At 45.9% G+C, this 18,614-nt stretch overlaps 7 protein-coding genes across 7 annotated transcripts; 4 read left to right on the forward strand and 3 right to left on the reverse strand.

Moving 5' to 3' along the window:
* The first annotated feature begins 2,418 nt into the window (after positions 1-2,418).
* Positions 2,419-3,793, forward strand: V1508DRAFT_428396 (Ccc1 family). Its single transcript, XM_066941788.1, has 2 exons — positions 2,419-2,548; positions 2,605-3,793. The coding sequence occupies exon 2, from the start codon at positions 2,788-2,790 to the stop codon at positions 3,586-3,588; it is 801 nt and encodes a 266-aa protein (XP_066792242.1). The 5' UTR covers positions 2,419-2,548; positions 2,605-2,787; the 3' UTR covers positions 3,589-3,793.
* Positions 3,794-4,225: 432 nt separating this feature from the next.
* V1508DRAFT_442800 (major facilitator superfamily domain-containing protein) lies at positions 4,226-6,401 on the forward strand. Its single transcript, XM_066942357.1, has 2 exons — positions 4,226-4,853; positions 4,910-6,401. The coding sequence occupies exons 1-2, from the start codon at positions 4,639-4,641 to the stop codon at positions 6,312-6,314; spliced, it is 1,620 nt and encodes a 539-aa protein (XP_066792243.1). The 5' UTR covers positions 4,226-4,638; the 3' UTR covers positions 6,315-6,401.
* Positions 6,372-8,473, reverse strand: V1508DRAFT_68110 (glycoside hydrolase superfamily). Its single transcript, XM_066943007.1, has 5 exons — positions 8,039-8,473; positions 7,853-7,982; positions 7,377-7,794; positions 6,981-7,322; positions 6,372-6,933 (listed from the first exon to the last, which is right to left on the reverse strand). Exons 1-5 carry the CDS (start codon positions 8,378-8,380, stop codon positions 6,429-6,431), a joined length of 1,737 nt encoding a protein of 578 aa, XP_066792244.1. The 5' UTR covers positions 8,381-8,473; the 3' UTR covers positions 6,372-6,428.
* A 929-nt stretch (positions 8,474-9,402) lies between these two features.
* On the forward strand, positions 9,403-11,359 carry V1508DRAFT_68103 (general substrate transporter). Its single transcript, XM_066943006.1, has 2 exons — positions 9,403-9,839; positions 9,895-11,359. The coding sequence occupies exons 1-2, from the start codon at positions 9,633-9,635 to the stop codon at positions 11,248-11,250; spliced, it is 1,563 nt and encodes a 520-aa protein (XP_066792245.1). The 5' UTR covers positions 9,403-9,632; the 3' UTR covers positions 11,251-11,359.
* On the reverse strand, positions 11,360-14,355 carry V1508DRAFT_68130 (OPT oligopeptide transporter protein-domain-containing protein). The gene is made up of 2 exons (XM_066943008.1): positions 14,120-14,355; positions 11,360-14,067 (listed from the first exon to the last, which is right to left on the reverse strand). The coding sequence occupies exon 2, from the start codon at positions 14,064-14,066 to the stop codon at positions 11,469-11,471; it is 2,598 nt and encodes an 865-aa protein (XP_066792246.1). The 5' UTR covers position 14,067; positions 14,120-14,355; the 3' UTR covers positions 11,360-11,468.
* A 1,523-nt stretch (positions 14,356-15,878) lies between these two features.
* Positions 15,879-16,547, reverse strand: V1508DRAFT_428406 (uncharacterized protein). Its single transcript, XM_066941789.1, has one exon. The coding sequence runs from the start codon at positions 16,274-16,276 to the stop codon at positions 16,061-16,063; it is 216 nt and encodes a 71-aa protein (XP_066792247.1). The 5' UTR covers positions 16,277-16,547; the 3' UTR covers positions 15,879-16,060.
* V1508DRAFT_428409 (uncharacterized protein) lies at positions 16,548-17,275 on the forward strand. The gene is made up of 2 exons (XM_066941790.1): positions 16,548-16,778; positions 16,832-17,275. Exons 1-2 carry the CDS (start codon positions 16,707-16,709, stop codon positions 17,129-17,131), a joined length of 372 nt encoding a protein of 123 aa, XP_066792248.1. The 5' UTR covers positions 16,548-16,706; the 3' UTR covers positions 17,132-17,275.
* Positions 17,276-18,614: the final 1,339 nt, after the last annotated feature.

The raw sequence follows: 18,614 nt of genomic DNA on the forward strand, positions 1-18,614 counted from the left end.
CAGATTATTTTCATACTTGATTGTCTACTGATTTTATACAAATAATCAGAAAATAAAGGATTTCAAAAAGAGCATCGTTCCTCATAACGCTTTTTACCGCTAATCGCCTGTCGCCAAGTGGCCTAATTCGATAAAGGTTAGCCATCTCTGCGAGCTGGCATCTGCAAGTATTATTTCCTGATACCTACCTAGTCCAGCCATCATTATGCCCGAATGCAACTAGGAACCTCATGTTTGCAGCCGCTCATAGAAGCCAAATACGCTAGCTGCATCTCGTCGAAATTGAACGCTGGCCCCGACGCGAGAGCCTAGCTGGAACCACAAGCCGGTACAGCTAAGTCCTAAGGCCTGATTCTTTTTTTAATGGCCCTCCCATTTAAATTTGAAAAAAAAAGAATCGCCCCTTCTAATGGTGCTCCCATTATACCCAAAAAGAATCGCCCCTTATAATGGTATTCCCATTATACCCAAAAAGAATCAGTAACATTAAATGGAGCTCCCATTTTACTAGCGTAAATGGAGTTGAAATGGAGGTCAGACCTCCATTAGCTTTTTGTATAGGAACAGTCTGACCTCCATTTCAACTCCATTTAAGCCAACGAAACCTACCGAAACACAACCTTTCTGACCACTCTACACAAATGCGCTCCCACCAGGATATCGATATCGAAGACGATTTAATCGACGACCTCTTCCTTACGATTATATTAGAGTCCTTACAAAGTGAGGGAAACGTGGCGGGGAACAAATTTCCACAGCGGAGGAGGGATTTGAACAAGAACGCGGGCAACAGTACCTGGACCAGCTACTTAACTGTGGCCACCCTGAATGTATTAAGAGCGCCTTAAGGATGTCTCGAGATACCTTTATTTCCCTAAAAACTGGCTTGTAAACCATACCCAGTTGCGAGCCTCAATGCATGTTTCAGTGGAGCTGAAACTAGCAATCTTCCTACATATCGCCTCCCGGCCAGCTTCACAAAGAGATACTATGGAACGCTACTTCGTTGGAAACAGGATAGTCAGCGAGTAAGCTATCTATAATCGATTTGAAACCAGACCTTAGCTAATTGCTAGTAGATCATTTCATGAAGTTAGGCCAGAGAATGCCAAGGAGCTGTTCAACCTCCGCCACGCCTCATTACGCAATGTTATCGAACAGATATTTGGAGTTATAAAGAGGAGCTTTAAAATACTAGCGGTACTGGGGGAGTATTCAATTCAAACACAGGTTCAGCTAGTACTTGGCCTCCTTGGCCTCTTTAACTTTATTCGTCAAAGGGAAGGTGTTGAGTTGAATGACGATATTAGTGATGACAGTGTAGGAGATTTAACTCTGGTAGGTATAACAACTTCTCAATCTCAAGGCTCTATATTATTTTCTTTTTAATGTGTAACTTTCGTGGCTGGTCCGGGTCACGTGCAGATTCAAATGGGAGCTCCATTCAAATTTAAATGGAGCTACAATGGGACCTCCATTAGAAGGAAAAAATGGCCCCACCCTAAAATGGTGCTCCAATTCAATAACGTAAACGGCAGCGTCATTAAAAAAAGAATCAGGCCCTAAGAAATGTGTTGACAAATATTCAGTGTTTGCCGTAAGCCGGCAACATTGGCAGGCTAATCGTTCACATTGTTGCTATCCAACGTCACAGCTGTCTGCTACGATGGGCAAAGTCCGGACTCAGGTTGATAGTCGATGGCCGCCGGCTATCTCCACCAATAAACGTGTATCTGACGCACATGTATTTAACAAGCAACTCAATAGGACCACCACAATGATGCACGTGGCACGATCTTACGCCGCTTTCGCATAAGCCACGCCGATTGGGATTGGAGCGGTGTCGACGAGCCGCACAGATTGTCGTTGCTCCTGTGTATGTCACGAGCGCGCTGAATCGATCGCTATTGGGGTCCACTCTGAATGGCCATGGATTATTTGAAGATGCCAAGGCGGCAGTTTGCGACAGTGAATAGTTTGCGGTACAAAAAATGCTTAGGGCATGAATTGGTATAGTCATCCTTGTCATCTCTTTGGCGCTCGTCGGTCGATAAGCGTTAGGCGTTTTGTCATCTTCATTGAGGTACGATTATCGAATGGCATAGCATGAGGCAGAACCCTGGTCATTACATACCTGGTAAACTTGAGTTCTTTGCTCTCAGCCAAGACAACTAATGAAAATCTCTCTTCTGTAAGACGTAGGCCCTCTATGTTCTCTCAGGTCGTATTCAGCGTACTTCCCCACTCATAATGATGAAGTCGAAGCGTCTAGTTGCAACCAGACCAGGCTGCGGAGGGCGAAGCATTTCATTGTCACAGATTAGAGCCGCACGCCACGATACCGCACACGTCACAGTAGTCCAAGACAGTGTTGGGAGAAGGCTGTACTAGATGACAAATACGCTCATTCTGATTGGTGGACAGACTTCCACTATCCCCGGATTACTTTATTAACTTACAAATACAGTGGATCCTATTGGCTGATTGCACAATCAGGAGGTGGTTCGGATGATGGCAAATCTCGGCGATCTGTAGTTGAAGCCTATGGGTAGGAGAATCTCTCGATACGAACAACGCGCACCGTCAGCTAATGCGTTATGATAGGCAAATTATTATGCGTTCATTGAGGTCACTATCGACAATTGACTTTTAGCCCCTTGACCTGTACTGTCTAGCTCCCCATGGACGCTTACGAAGTGGGCAATTTCGCGAAAATGTCTGAAGACCATAAATCTGTTGGCTGGCCTCCTCTGCGGAGCCTCTGTTTCAAGCATTTAGCTACTCGCCATGACTGAGAAGACTCATAATATTGTCGTTACCTCTATTGACGCAAGACCAACAATGTCTAATCCTGCATCTCTCGAAGAAGGTAAAGGAGAAGTCCAGCATGTCGAACACCATTCATCGCAGCCGCGACTATTGAGTGACATGATCATTGGTTTCAGTGACGGACTTACTGTCCCATTCGCCTTGACGGCAGGAATATCGTCACTGGGATCTACCAAACTTGTTGTCATGTCTGGTCTTGCCGAATTGTTTTCCGGTGCAATATCTATGGGCCTCGGAGGTTATCTTGGCAACAAGTCAGAGATCGAATTTTACAGACGAGAGAGGCATAGAGAACAGATGGAAGTAGATCTATTTCCTGAGAAAGAAAAGGAGGAAATTTATGACATATTTGCTGAATATGAGATTGAGAGGGAAGCTTGTCGAGGAGTTGTCGAATCGCTGGCAAGGAGAAAAGAGCTGTGGGTTGACTTCATGATGAAATTTGAACTCGAGCTCATGAAGCCTGAGGACAGCCGGGTCTGGGTCAGTGCTGTTACTATTGGCCTTTCATATATGATAAGCGGTATTTTTCCTATGATTCCTTATTTTATAATGAAAGACGCCACTAAGGCATTGTTCGTGTCTATTGGGATTACCGCTTTCATGCTGCTTGTATTCGGGGTGGCCAAGAGTTACATGGTGGCGACGTCTCGAAGACAGATTGTTGTGGGCGCTATTGAGACGCTGATAGTTGGAGCCGCGGCCGCAGGAGTAAGTTATGGAATGGTCCGAGGGTTAGATCATGCCACCAACCTCTAACATGGACGTGGTGAAGATCTTTTACTTTTGATTAGTCTGTATAAAGATATCAAGTGGTTATGAAACTTAGCAAGATGGGTCATCTCAGCAGTTGTTAACATTTCGACCTGGCTAAATTGTCATTACTATGCCTCGGATAGTGGATGGTGGGAGTTCGATTGGAGCATTTTCAAGCTTGCATATATCAAATTTATATCATATGGTGAATTATATACTTCGCAATATAGAAGATTGTCGCCGTTCATTGACGAATGCATATCAAATAAGCCTGTTTTCTAAATTCGAACCCAGTATCTTTGTGCGGAGTAGTACTGATCCTCACAACGGCTGATGTGCCCACTACAGTGGCGCACGTGCGGTCTTTATTGCCAGCCATCGATCCCCAGCAGTGAGTGTATTGACAATCCTGAAATACTGACCTATATGTGGTCGACTGCCTGACAATACGGCGAGCAAGATTTATTTGATCGCAGTCCTATCCACGCAAGATGAACGTTTGAATCTCGACGAGCTGATTGACCGAAACGCTTTTAATTAGCCGGTGGCCCTATCGTGCGCACGGTACAATTTGAACCCATGCGGCTTAATGCTTATCAGCGAAGGGTTTCATTTAAAAAGTGCGCCTAATCTTTGCTCTCAAAAATGTACGCCTAATCTCTGCTCTCACATACTTAAGCATAGCATTTTTTAATGTAGCTGTGTACTGTATTTTGTAAGATGAAAGAGAACTGAGTCCTGAATCATGATGTCCAGCATGAATCTTCAGCGAGCTGCTCGCCGCAGGGTCTTGGCTGTGGTGCCTAGCTAGCATTTGCGCACCTTGCCAATTCAAGATAACGGATTAAGCTTCGGAGCTGTGTTGCAGATTCAGACTTTTCAGTACCTGACCTATTATATTTATGTTTCATTGAACGGTAACCCAGCATGACATCACACTCCAGCTATTGCAGCAAAGGGGGTGCATACTTCCGTTAGCTCTGGCACGGGCGTGGAAATATAAATGTGATGTATTTCCAGTGGTCATAACCTGCAATTGTTCAGTAGAACCCAATGACAGCCCCCAGTTTTGAAAATTCCACCCGGATAGGAGGCCTCGGCTCCAATGACTTCGTTGAAACAAATTCCTCCGAGAAAATGCAGTATGCATTCACGCCGGAGGGCTATAAGCCAGCGAAAGGGTATCGGATTTTGTCGTACATATGGGATGCATTTGGCAAAGCTCCAGAGGAGCGTCAGTTCGTCATGAGACTGGACTTTTTCATGTTGTATGTAGTTTGTGAGCATAGTAAAGTGAGAGCCAGGGTCTTAACTTATAGAGTAGTATCTATTCTTTGGTATCCTACATTATCAAAATCATAGATCAGAGCAATATCAGCAATGCCTTCGTTTCCGGTATGCAGACGGACTTACAGCTCTACGGGCAGCAGCGCAATCTATTCACGACATTCTTCAATATGGGTTATCTGGCGGGATCTCTTCCAGGACAGATCATTATTACTAGCGGAGTGCGCCCTTCCTATTATATTCCGACATGTGAATTGCTCTGGGCGACATTTGTTATGTGCATCGCTGCATGTAATTCTGCTACCCCAATTTACGGCCTGCGATTTCTCGAGGGCCTAGCTGAGTCAGCCATCTTCCCCAGTTTCAACTTAATCATCGGTAGTTGGTATACACCATCTGAGTTGGGAAAACGAATGTGCCTGTTTGAAATGTCAGCACAAGCAGCTAGTATGTTCTCTGGTTACATTCAGGCAGGTGTATACGGTTCGATGAACGGTCGTTACGGCATTGCGGGATGGCGCTGGCTCTTTATTATCGACGGCATCATTTCATTTCCAGTTGCTATTGCCGGATTCTTTCAAGTGCCAGACTTTCCAAATAATACGCGAGCATGGTATCTCAAGCAGCATCATCGCGACTATGCGGTTCAGCGAATGGAGGTAGTTGGTCGCAAGCCGATGAAGCGACTCACTGTGAAAGGGTTTTGCAAAATATTCACATCCTGGCGTCCATACTTGTTCCTGTGGCCGTATAACATGATATACTTCGGTTCATATACTAGCTACTTCAATTTGTGGCTTCAATCGCTGAAGAACGGTGCGGCGCGGCGGTATTCGGTTGCCCAACTCAATATTATCCCCACCGGTGGAAATGCAATCGGCCTTGTTATGGCGTACCTGGTTGCGAGTCTGTCTGACTTCACCCGTATTCGATGGCCTTGGATGGTTTTTGCAGCTACTTTCTCCCTGGTCGGCTCCATAATTCTCGAAATATGGAATCAGTATCCAAATAAAGTGAATGACCAGGTAGTTATGTTTGCTCAGCTCATCGCATTTGCTAGCTCCCCACATCAGCCGCTATGCATTGCCTGGATGGCCGAATCCTTCCAGGACTCGGCAACCACTCGTGGCCTCGTGCTTGGATTTGGAAACACCATTAATTACGCCATGAGCGCGTGGATGCCATTGGTGTTGTTCCCGACTCCCGAGGCCCCGCATTATAAGTATGGTTACAAAGCGGCGATTGGCTTCTGCTGTGGGGATTATCTTGGTATCGCTGCGTTTTGGTGGGTGATAAGGTGGGATCGCAAGAAAAAGGGCATGGTGTTAAATGCGTACGGCTTGGCAGTGGAGCGAGATGATCTGTATGAAGAGGGGGCCGAGATTCAGAATCTGGAAATGATTAAGAAAAGTGAACCTGAGGTAACCGCCGCAGACTTGTAGATGAAAGTTGATGAGACCTATGAAAAATATTTTGAGTGCAGTAACTATTTGTGTATATAGATCAATATTATTCGATTACAAAATTCACTACAACTTTGTATGCCAGTACCCTTCTTAGTTATTCAGAATATACAAAAATGCCTCATATGGACGCAAGACCATTTCTGCTTGGAGTTCCTTTACGTCTCCATAATTGGACAGCATAATCTTTCCGGCCTTCCAAAACTCTTGAGGAACGGCCCAACTAACCGTAGAGTCACTAAATGAAGTGACGACCAGAGCTACTTCTGATCTAAAACTTCGCTTATATGCACAGACTTTCTCATTTGCTGGGTCGACCAATTCGAATTTGCCGTAGACCAGCACATCCTTGTACGTCCGCCGCAGATCGAAAATCGAACGCCAATACGTAAACACACTCAATGGATCATTGATCTGCGCCTCGGCATTCCATTCCTTGTAGTCTTCATTCACATCTATCCAAGGCTGTACGGTACTAAAGCCTGCAAAGCTGCTGGTGTCCCATTGGAATGGAAGACGGGCGTGATCACGCGCTTTCTTCTGAAACTCCCTCATTGCAATATCCATGGCTTCCTGAGATGCGCCATCATTGAGTAGCCTTCAGCGTCATTAGCCATGGTCACAAAACTCTCGTGCTGTACTCACTGTTTATGATAATTGAGCGTCTCTAAGTCTTTGTACTTCTCAATTGGCCATGACTTAGGCATGTTAACTAGACCAAGCTCTTCACCCTGGTAGAGGAAAAGGGTTCCACTCTGCAGACCAATGAATGTAGCCAACATCTTCGCTCCTACGCTGCGCAACTCAGGCTTGTAATTCAAGAACCTCTCCAGAGAACGGCCGGAATCATGATTTTCCAGAAATAATGCGTTCCAGCCGTCATTCTCTTGCATAAATACCTGCCATTTTTTTGAAATGTTTTTGAATTGCCGTGGAGTCCATTTGGTTGGCGAATACTTTCCGGCGGGACCCATGTCAATGTCAGTACTATCGCTAATGTCAATACAATGGACCAGAATCATTCGGAACATATTGTCTCACAGTTCAAATTGGAAGATCATATTTAATTCATTTCTGTCGAACCCCACGACTTTTATAATCTCATTGGGATCAAATACGTGTGCCATTTCACCGACACTAAATGCATTATATTCCTTCAGAATCTTGCCAACATCACCGAGATATTCGTGTAGACGGGGTCCCATGGCATAATACATTGCACCAGGTTGATACTTCGACGAAGGTACTGTAACTGGAGCGTCCGGAAATGCTGGATCTTTACTAATAAAATTGATCGCATCCATTCTGAATCCATCGACGCCTTTATCTAGCCAGAAACGCATGACGTCGTATACCTCCTGACGGACTTTAGGATTTTCCCAATTCAGATCTGGTTGTTCCGCCGCAAATAGATGGAAATAGTATTCGTCACTCTTTTCGTCGTACTTCCACACGCTTCCTGTATGATTTTGTTAGAAGTTTTTGGATGAATGTTAACATTGCACTCAGTGGCTGACCTGAAAATGCTGAAAGCCAGTTGTTCGGTGGAAGTTTTTCGCCGTTCTCGCCAATCCTTGGCTTCTTCCATATATAGTAATCTCGATACGGACTCTCTTTGGAGGAAATGGCAGATTCGAACCATTTATGCTTCAACGTTGTCTGATTAGCAATATGTAATCAATTCAATTCTAGATAAGACTGACCTTATCAGATGTATGGTTGATAACCATATCCATAACCAGCTTCATTCCCCTTGAATGGAGTCCCCCAATCAGTTGGTCAATATCAGTCATAGTTCCATACTGGGGGTCGATATCCCTGTAGTCAGAGATATCATAGCCCATGTCAACCTTGGGAGACTTGTAACAAGGACATATCCAGACTAGATCCACTCCTAGGCTCTTGATGTAGTCCAATTTGGAATTTATCCCGGGAATATCCCCTATACCATCACCATTTGAGTCCTTAAACGATGCAGGATAGATTTGATAGACGCTGGCTTCCTTCCACCACGCCCGGTGTACTCCGTTTGAACCATCAGCCATGATGATTGTAAGCAATGAAGGGGACTCCGCATCCTAATTAAGGGACGCAGGACCATAATTAATTGGGGTTCCTGCGGGGAAACGGCGACGACTGGACGCTGCGCAATTTCTTTCGGCTCGATTTCGGACAAACTCATGATCCATGACATCAGCATACTTGCACACCGAGGAGACTGACCCACCAATTTATACACTGACCCGAAACATTTTGAACGCGTCAACGCTGTAACTGTAATCCGTTGTAAGCCTTGTGTCCGCAAGTTTGTCGAACATACGTTCCACAGATACGAATTTAAATTGAGGCTGACCTGATATCGAAGAATGACCTCCAGCAAAGGATGCCAGTATGGATGCTTTCGGTGTACTTCTCACATCCGACATCAGTTATCACTCCTCGTGAGCTGTAGAGTTAGACGCGACGAGTACATATCATATTCCAGGTGTGTATTCATGGTGGATATGTAAGTTTGTGAGGGGTATAGGGAATCGTCGAATGAACCAAATAGCTGTGATATCCGCCAGTGGTTAGCTGAACGAACCTCAACAACATCTCAAAGAATTCAGATAGTTGGCCGCAACCAAAATCATTAGCGGGCCCTTTTGGCCAGGTAAACGTCGAGTTTGTTGTACCCATGGGGCCCCATTCCCACGGAATATAGTGGGGTATGAACTTGCAGCGAGCTACCCGTCGTGCTTACTTCGGAAAATATTCGGACATTTTTCTGCGTGAGAGAAGAAGGGTTGCTTGCGGTTAGGGTTGGGCTGCGTGGAAACCCCAGATCATCCCTCATAGTTCCTCCCAAACAACTGGCTGCTCCAGAAAGATTTTGCAGTGCCTAGTTGCGAATTCTCTAAACTGTACGGGATTTCTATGCCGGCATTGGAGTGTTCGAGTCTGACGGGAAATCTTCGGGACTTCCTCGCTGATTCAATATGGTAGATGGTCGGATTAAGTTTTCTCCGCACATAACTCCCAGGGCATAGGTGATTAAGGCAGAAGTGAGTAGGACTGTTGTTTCGTCCGGGGGAAAGTTTTTCCTCGGTCGCACCTCGGGCTGTTCGTCACAAGAAGATTTGTCTTCTCTCCCCGCAACCCCACAATAGTCTGCCCCAGTCGGTGCGTCACGTAATATTATCGGTCCAAACCGGGTTCCTTACAGCCGTCACCTATGTCCGATGATGGTGGTCAACATATAAGACTCTTCTGAGTTTGCACTGTGGGCAAAGGTACTATACGACCTCGACTGCCACCATGGATATCGCGAGCATCGATTTTGAAGAGAAACTGCAGGAGAATGCAGTTGAGGACATTGACATGTCTGTCGTGCCAAATAGCCGGCCGCTCGGTCGAGTTATAAATCCCTTTCTTGTTTTCTCGTTGATGGTCTTTGGTGCGTCGAGTCTCTTGTTCGGCTTCGATAACAACGTCGTATCCCCGATTGCAGCTCTCGAGCCTTTTGTACGTCTGCCGCTCGTTCTACGTTGATGGATTCTTGGTTCACTAACTATGTCAGGTTCGTAAATTCCAAGGCGTTAATGCGGCTACTGGTACATATGTTTTTACTGCTCGTAATCAGGACTTCATCTTCTCGTTGCCGCTTGTTGGCACAATTATCGGGGCATGGGCAGCATCTCCCATTCAATTGAAATTCGGTCGCAAATGGTCAGTCACCGGCTGCTATATTGTCTCAATTGGTGGCGTTTTTCTGCAGTTATTCGCAAAAAATCTCGGTATGTTCGTTGCTGGTCGTGCTTGGAATGGCGTCGGCTACGGTTGCGCCATGGCGATTTCGCCTCTATATCTCTCTGAAGTGGTACCGGCATCCATGCGTGGTCGTGCTGTTGCCTCGCAGAACATTTTCACAATCTTCTCTGGAGTCATAGCGACTATTGTTGTCAACGCCACTTCGGCTAGGAACGGCAAGACTGCTTACATGATTCCGCTCGCCGTCCAGTGCGCACTTCCAATTATTCTTATTCCATTCACCGTCGTGCTCCCAGAGTCGCCGGTTTGGTTAGTTTCTCAGGGTCGTCTGGAACAAGCTCGACACAATCTGCGAAAGCTACGAGGCTTCAGCGATGAAGAGGTCGATGAGGAATTAGAACTAATCAAGGTATCTGAAATGGCTGAGCGTGAGATTGGCAAGGACGCGAAATTTTGGGAACTCTTTAATCGCAAAAACTTGAAGCGCACGCTGGCCGCCTCGAGCTTGTTCTCCATGAATCAGGTCTCTGGTATTATCCTCTCAACTACTTATGCCACAATTTTTCTTCAAGAAATCGGTGTTGGAAATCCATTCCGCCTTACTATCGCTGCTACGTGCTGCCAGCTTGCCGGTGCGATAATTGGCCCGTTCGTTGTCGACTCTGCGGGTCGTCGTCCGGTTGCTCTAATCGGTATGACAATACTCATGGCAATTGATTTTATTGCTGGCGGACTGGCATTTGCTTCGAAGAACAACAAGTCCATTGCTGTCGGCATCGCTGTCTTGTCATTCCTGTTCAATGTTGTCTGGACGGGTTCGTTTTACGCTCTATCGATGGTTATTCCCGCTGAAGTGGCGACTGTCCGTCTTCGAAACCACACTATGTCTTACACTGTCGCCTGGTGCCAAATCACCGCCGTTATCACTACCTTTGCCGTTCCGCAGATTACCAGTGCAGGCGCGGGCAATCTCGGTCCGAAGGCTTATCTTGTGTTTGGTGGATGCATGGCTTGCATTATCACCTTCACTTTCTTCATGATCCCGGAAAGCAAGGGTTTGACCTTCCCTCAAATTGATGAGATGTATGAGAAGGATATTCCTGCTTGGCGCTGGAATTCTGAGCGAGCAAATCTCAAGAATGTTGAGGAGAAGAAGAGTCTATAAAGGAAGAATGAGGGTTTACGGCATAGAGTTGTATTAGAGTGATTACGTGCAAAAGGTGATTTTTGTCGGCGCATTACTTTCGGGCATATACTCCTGTCGAATTTACCAATATATTTGCATTCAATCGGCGACTATAGTTAAAATTTTGACTCCCTCCAAGTTAATTTAATGAGATATTAATTCTCATCTGCAGTTTGGTGAACTTACAACTCCGAAAACTAAAATGACCCTACTGGAAGACCGAAACCTTCCTTAGGAACCTTCAAAAGTGAAGCTGCATCACCCCCATCTAGACCCGCTCTTGCTACCGTATTACCCCACCAAATCAAGGGTTTTGGCTTATACTGGACTGCCAAAAAGATCACCACGCCACTCAGCGCCACTCCTGTGGAAAGAGCAGAAGTCAGAATGTAGTTGTACTTCGACCACCAGGGGAGATAGCGACGACGAACGAAGAACATGAATATGACCGAGAGGTACACTCCAGGTGTGTAGTACGCCAAGTTGTAACTGTTTGACCATCTTGCCGCTCCGTTACAGAGAAGGACGGGATGCACATACTTGAATGCCTTGGGATAATACCTCCGGATTAGGGCAAACGGAATCGCGATCAAAAAGCCAATCAAAAAGCTGTACTTTAATGCCGGATATAAAACTCCGAAAATCCTAGTTGGTCCAATTGCACCAAACAACACGGTATCGGCGTAAATTGTCGTGGTAAACGCGCAGGTGAAATGGGACGTTTGTGTCTGTGTGCAGAAATTTTGAACAGAGTTCATTTGGAATTTCACAACACCAAGAGTGATGAAGCAATTCAAGAGAGTTGCAATCATTTGACAACGGAAGATCGCGCGAGGTGGAATTCTGGCATAATGAGCAAGCTTCTGGTCGGATGCATAACTGTCTGCCTGGGAATCGCTGTTAATTCCAAGGACTCGGCTCATGAGGTTGGCGTTGCCGTTACCCTTCACCATATAGCCAGTAACAATTGTCGAGAGGTTATTCATAGCAAGGTCAAACCCGGTAATCGAGTACACCAATGTAATCGGAATCAGCATCACAATATCAAGGCCAATGGTAATAAACATAGCCCACACCGGAGCGTTAGTTGGATAGACTGAGATACCAACGAGAAATAGTGCGAACGAGACCACAAAAATCGACAAGAACCACCAATCTGGGACTTCTTTGTACCTTGCCATCATTCGCGACATTGGATCTGAGTGCATGGCATAAGTAGATAACTTGCGGTTCTTGAGGCTTTTGAAAAATCCCAAGAACGCATCCTTCAATACTCTCCACTCGGTAATCAGAACATATGTAAACGTCAAAGTGTATATAAGAAAGGATGATCCTAAGTACACCATGTTACCCGCAGACATGTAAGGCGGCGAGTAGGCGCTGTACTTTTCTTCATCAAACAACTTATTTGTGAGAACCTTACTGACGTTAAACTTGACTCCGAATCGATCGTAAAGTTGGTTGGAGTTAATCGGGAGATAGGCAGCCCACTTATAGTTCGTCCAGTACAGTGCTAGGACTATGAACGCACCGATGAATTGACCAGCGTAGCCATTAAGCGTCGCAAAAATTGGCACGACTAGTGGATTAGAGTAACTAGCCACGGACCAGTCAAATGTCGTGATAGGATTGAAACCAAGGCCCAAGACACTTCCGGTGATGACGGCTAGCTTGAAATTCTTTGGTGAAATCCAAGTCATCCAATTAAATGTGCTGAGAGCACTGAATAGGTAGTCTGGAATCCAGAAGTATACGAACATTGTCCAAAAGCAGATAAAGAAAAACCGATAACGAGACATTGTCCATCCGTTCGCCGAAGTTTTTTTCTCTGATACCAACAATGCACGGCTCAACGCGATAGTGGGTAGTACTGTCGGCCAGACAGATTTTTGTGGGTAGACCACCCAGCGTCGCAAAATTCCGGCAAGACCGAGACCTACAAAGCCAGCTGCCAAGTTCATAAGCGTCATGTAGCCTGTTGTGACAAACGATTCGTTATAGTAAACCGGCAGAGATTGAATTAGGATATAGTTCGTAAAGTTAGAACCATAGCTGCCGACATTGACCATGAGAGTAGCGAAGATCTGTTCCTTAAAGGACCATGGCCCTGGATTAAATCGAAACCGTTTGCCTCTAATGGTAAACTGCCAGTCCGGTAAAGTCTGGAGAAACCTGCCACATGGATAAAGCAGAAGCTGGATTGCAGCTGCTCGGAGATTAAGCGGCGGCTGGCGAAAGTAGAAGAGTTGGTTTACAAACGATCCAATGCCGACCCATATTATTCCTAACAAGTACGCGCGAAAAGTCTCGCACGCCATGTCAGGATCGTCGAATGGATCACACACTGCGCGCACTTCAGGGTAGGGTGAGAACGAATCGATGAGAGCTGCCTCGACCTTGACCGCAATCTCGTATGATTCCGAGTCCATTTGGCACCTTTCCTCTCCCTCCAGAAGAAACCGGATACGACTCATAGTAGAATCCGGGAAATTGACGTCGTCGTTATGATAGTCTGCAATGCGGCTGAGAATCTCAAGACCACGTTCTTTGGTCATCAGAAGCGTCTGTGTGAATATAATGTCATAGCCCTTCTCATCTCCGACTTCCATGTAGTCACGAAACTGCTCGCGTAGCTCGTCCGCGACGCGCGATTTGTAATCTTCAGAGAACGATTGTACAGCTACATCGGCTTGTTTCTCATTGATATTGTATGCCGTCTTCTCGCTGGCTTTGAGGTTCTCATCCTCGTCCGGGGAGGAGCTCCAGGTGTCTCGATCGTCAAGAGCCTCAATCATTCTATATCACTTTAGCGCAATGAACCGAGTGACATCAATGTAGACTAGCGAACCTATCACAGACTAAGCTTAGAACGTATCTATCTTAACCAAAAGAGAAGATGCGAAACCGAATTTCCATCTGGCAGGAGCCGGAGTCAAAGTTATAAGTCACCTGTCACATGGAGAGTAGCAACAGTATTATCTGGCGTGTAAGCTAGATACCAATCTATCGCTATCGGTGATAGGTAATGGCGGTAATGTACACGGATCCGATACGGAGATACTAGATGGTGATTGAAAATTGACAGCGTCACTGGAGTTAGTAGCAAAGCCACTGCACGGCGCGACTTAGTCATTTTCGTCTCTAGAGTCAGCTGAGAGAAACGCAATAGTAATATCTCTCAAAGCTTAGCCGAGACAATATAGAATCGTAATTGTCTACGCCAAGCCTTGCCCAGCATGTGGCGAAAGCCAGCCTCTCCTTCTAAACTGATCCAACACCGGGATGTGCGTGTGCTCCGCTTAGAGTCATACTCGGGGTTGCTTATCGTCGGTATCGGATAGGAAGATAAAGAGAAAGAACGTGTATATCTAATGTGGCGAAGCGAAGTTGTTGTAGGGAGAAGTGCAATATCCGCTCGCTATCTCTCCGGGGATAAGCATTTGTAGTGTTATCTTCGCATAAGCCAACTGAAGTGACCAACACTTAACTTCGAACGAGGACAAAGCGTTTTTGGTGCATGCCAGTTGCTTCTGCAGAAATTACAGTACAGTACCAGCTGCCCACCTCGGTAGCCCTCCGTCTTGCGCGCAGATTTCGAACCAGCCACAATACAAGGGTAGGTGTTCTGTTTATCCATGGATTTTATTTCCAATTATAACATCATACTTACATTATCATGTAATTTTGAGTATGAGAAATGAAGGTTTTTAAGCAGTATCAACTCTAAGCCACGTTGAGCTTATGTCCGCAGGAGATTCTGGCCCCGGCTCTTGTTTTGCCACAACCTTTCCCTTGCGTGGGATTATCGAATCCTTCACTGCCTTTGGCCCTGCCACGCAAATGTAGTAGATGACATCACTGCCTCTCCCGTGTGGGCTCAAGATAACCGTCCAGGGTCATCACACATGATTTAGGCCGACCCGATCAGTGTGTTCATCCAATATGGCTAGAGAAGTAGAATCCATCAACTTCCCGGCGGATGCGCTAAGGGCAACCTTATGGCCCGTCCGAGGAGTGACTCGCTGCTGCAATACTGCTTCCTGCGTCAAGTAGGCCAACTCGACAGCACGACGCCTGTTTATTGCTGACAGGCTCACTGGGTGCTGGGCCGGAAGTGGCGATTGTTCTTTGGACTTGTGCCAGGGACATGTAAAGTATCTATTGGCTTCGCGTCCAGTTGTTTTGTTTATGTTGTTCCGTGTAGAAGTTAGCGATTGGATTGAGGCCCCACTGGAGCCCCATTACTTACTGGCACTACAAAGCTATACACAACAGACTTGGCAATGGTCTGAAGCCGTGCGGAGCATAGACAAAGTCACGTCACGCTTTGGCGTCAATATGGCTCAATTTGCAATAGGTCAACACTTTAAATTTAAGACAGCTAATTATTGGCCGAGTCGACACTTCCTGTGAATTATTTTTGGCGACGACGCCCTTCCGTAGAAAATGCGGACTTAAGAAGATGATGCTAAAATTTAATCGCAACTCGTAAACTTTGTGTTAGCCGAAGCCGTATGCAGGCGCCAGTCAAGCCAAAGCGCCATGGTCTGGGTCAAGAAGCTTAGGTGTCAGAATGGAGGGTTTGGGTCTCATTGAACGAAGTACCCCTGCAAAAATAACATGAATGGCCCTGCTAAAACCCAGAAGCAATAGATAACGAATACGAATAACGAATACTCGACGAACCAGCGACCTCGATAGCGACCGATTACAATATCAATCGTCAAGTTACTGTCAGAAAAACCCTGCTCTTACGTAACGAGTCAATCGAATCTCAGTGGTTGCGACATCATGCCATGTATCCTCGGTGGATATGAATACTGATAAATAATATGCGAATATGAGTAAGGATAGAACAATACATATCACGTAATATGAGGAAGAATAGCACGTAATATGGCAAAGACATAAAGTAATCAATATTGAGGGAGTTCAAAAAATAGTGGGTGATCCACCAGTCTATTAATGAATTGATCAGGTACACCGATTCAAGACTGCAAAGCATCAATTGAGCGCGAATACGTCTGCGTCGTAAGATTGCTGGGATGGAGGACAGAATCCTTGAGGTAATGTCTAAAACTCCATATTCGAATAATACTTATTGTCCATGCCGGCACACTACCTAAATGTTTGTGGGGAGAGGGCTTCTGAGACACTAACTAATAAAATAGATGTACTCAATCCACAAATACTCTGGCGGACTGCATAGAAGTTGACTCGATAACTAAAGAACTTGACTGATTCACCCTAGTACGACGTCCATAAATATATATATATTCCATGTCACGTCTTATCTAAAGTCCGATATCCTATCTAAAGTCCCATTACACCAAAATCTCGCAGAAAACGCTATAATCCAACTATAGACTTCAACTTTAAAACACGCAACTGTTTAATTTGTTGAGATTCGGGCCTCTATAACCTGGTACTTGACTATGGAATCCACATCTGACGATAGCAGGAAGGCGTTCATCAAAGCCCTATTGGCTGATCAATTCGAGCGCCAGGTCTGAATCTGATGTCCATTCCATCACCATTTCCGAGCACTAATGATATCTAGGTCCAACGAATTGAGCCTACTGGCGGTGGGAACAACAATCATGTCTATTACGTCTATCTCGACGAATCATCATCTGATCCTCAGTCTCTCCCCTCCAAACCTGGACTCAGCCCATTGCCAACGGAAACTGCCAAGGTCATCATTCGCGTCTCAAACCCTGACGCCAAGCTCAACAACGTCGTCCGCGTACAGAACGAAGTTGCAGCGAACTCTGTGTCTACGTCGTGCCCCAAGCACCCTTCCTCCATCACTTCTTGCTTAACGTCTATAACACTCCTGCTTAGTGATTCCCTTCAGTGATGTTATCCAATAAATGCCTAGTGATGTAACCACTATATAAGCTAGTCTTTGTGAAAGTAGGATAAAATGCCTCGCTTTCTGAGTCTGGTGTACCACTCACTACGAGAGATGAGTTTGCCTGCTCAGTGCAAGTAGATAAACGGCTGTTCTGACAGGCCCAACACAAGCCTACCAGTACGCTGAATTTATTTTTATTAGTTTATCTGCAATAAATTTATAGTGTCCCGGAACGACCCGGAGTCATTATCCCGGGTCGGGTACTAAGGTACTCACACCGACTGTCACATTCTGTAGGAAAATTCGTAAACCCCGGTGACTCGGGTAGGGGAGGGGAAGGGAGGGGAGGGAGGGGGGAGAGAGAGAGAGAAGGGGAAAGGGGGGGGGGGAGGCAAACTTAATAAAAAATAGATGGTCATTAATGGTTTTGAAAAACGTAACTAATGACTTGGGTATGGAAGTCGATTCCTTGGAATGATCTCCCATTAAGAGGGACAGCTGGTAGGTGTAGAAGCCGTCCCAAACGCCAAAACACGAATGGGTTATTATGGAATTCGTACATCACCTACATTTCAGCGCCGTTTGTTCCGCGCAGTAACGCCCGAAAATTAGTGCTGTCATTGTCAGAGACGAAATTGGGCCACGAAAATGATAGTTATAAAATATCAGACTAGGTGACGTCACAAGACCCTCATCCGACTGTTAGCATCGCGACAGCATCAATGGTCAACACTTGCCTCTCTTCCATTAAACAGTGGGTCACCTCCCCAACCACGAAAAATTGTACTTCCATTAAACCTGTAACTCCTCTTCTCCCTCCTGACCACTTAACAACTGCTTCCACTCCTTGAGTGACTTCTTATGCGACTCCGGCAGCTGTAGAAGGTGCTCGTTACTGTGAATAAGACCAGCCTTCTGCCAGGAGCGCAGAGTCTGCACAATACCTATTGTATTGGCCTCCATACGGTTACGCGAAGAGTCTAACATTTCGCCACAAGATGAGAACAACCTCTCCACATCTGCGCTCATGGGTGCAACGGAGAGAACGTCGAGCGCCATTTGAGCTAGCCGGGGATAAAGACTGCGTTTCTCGTGCCAATACGCTAACGGATCAACAACATCTTGGTCGGAGTCCAGGTGTAAACGCTGCCACTCCTCGTATTCATCTGTCGTAGTGTACGCCTGTTGAGAAAGCTGGGATGCCTGGCGACTCTCTTCTCGATTTTTGTAATTTTGTATGGAGGACCCTCCGTCGTTTCACATCTAACGGCACACTGCGTATAGAAGAGACGTTAAGATGCCTGTATTCTGAGTCCCATAGTCCCTGCACGAGCTTCTTCGCTGTATCAATCCATGAAGCTTCGTTGGCCCACCAATTCTCGAAGTATGCTCATCGATACGCAGGATGAAGGGCAACAGCAGCATAATAAACAGGCGTCTCATCTAACTTCTCGTAATATTCATTCAACTTCTTCCATGCAAGATT

The sequence above is a fragment of the Lipomyces doorenjongii genome (genome assembly GCF_038497915.1).
Source record: "Lipomyces doorenjongii strain NRRL Y-27504 unplaced genomic scaffold V1508scaffold_156, whole genome shotgun sequence".
NCBI classification, from domain to species: domain Eukaryota; kingdom Fungi; phylum Ascomycota; class Lipomycetes; order Lipomycetales; family Lipomycetaceae; genus Lipomyces; species Lipomyces doorenjongii.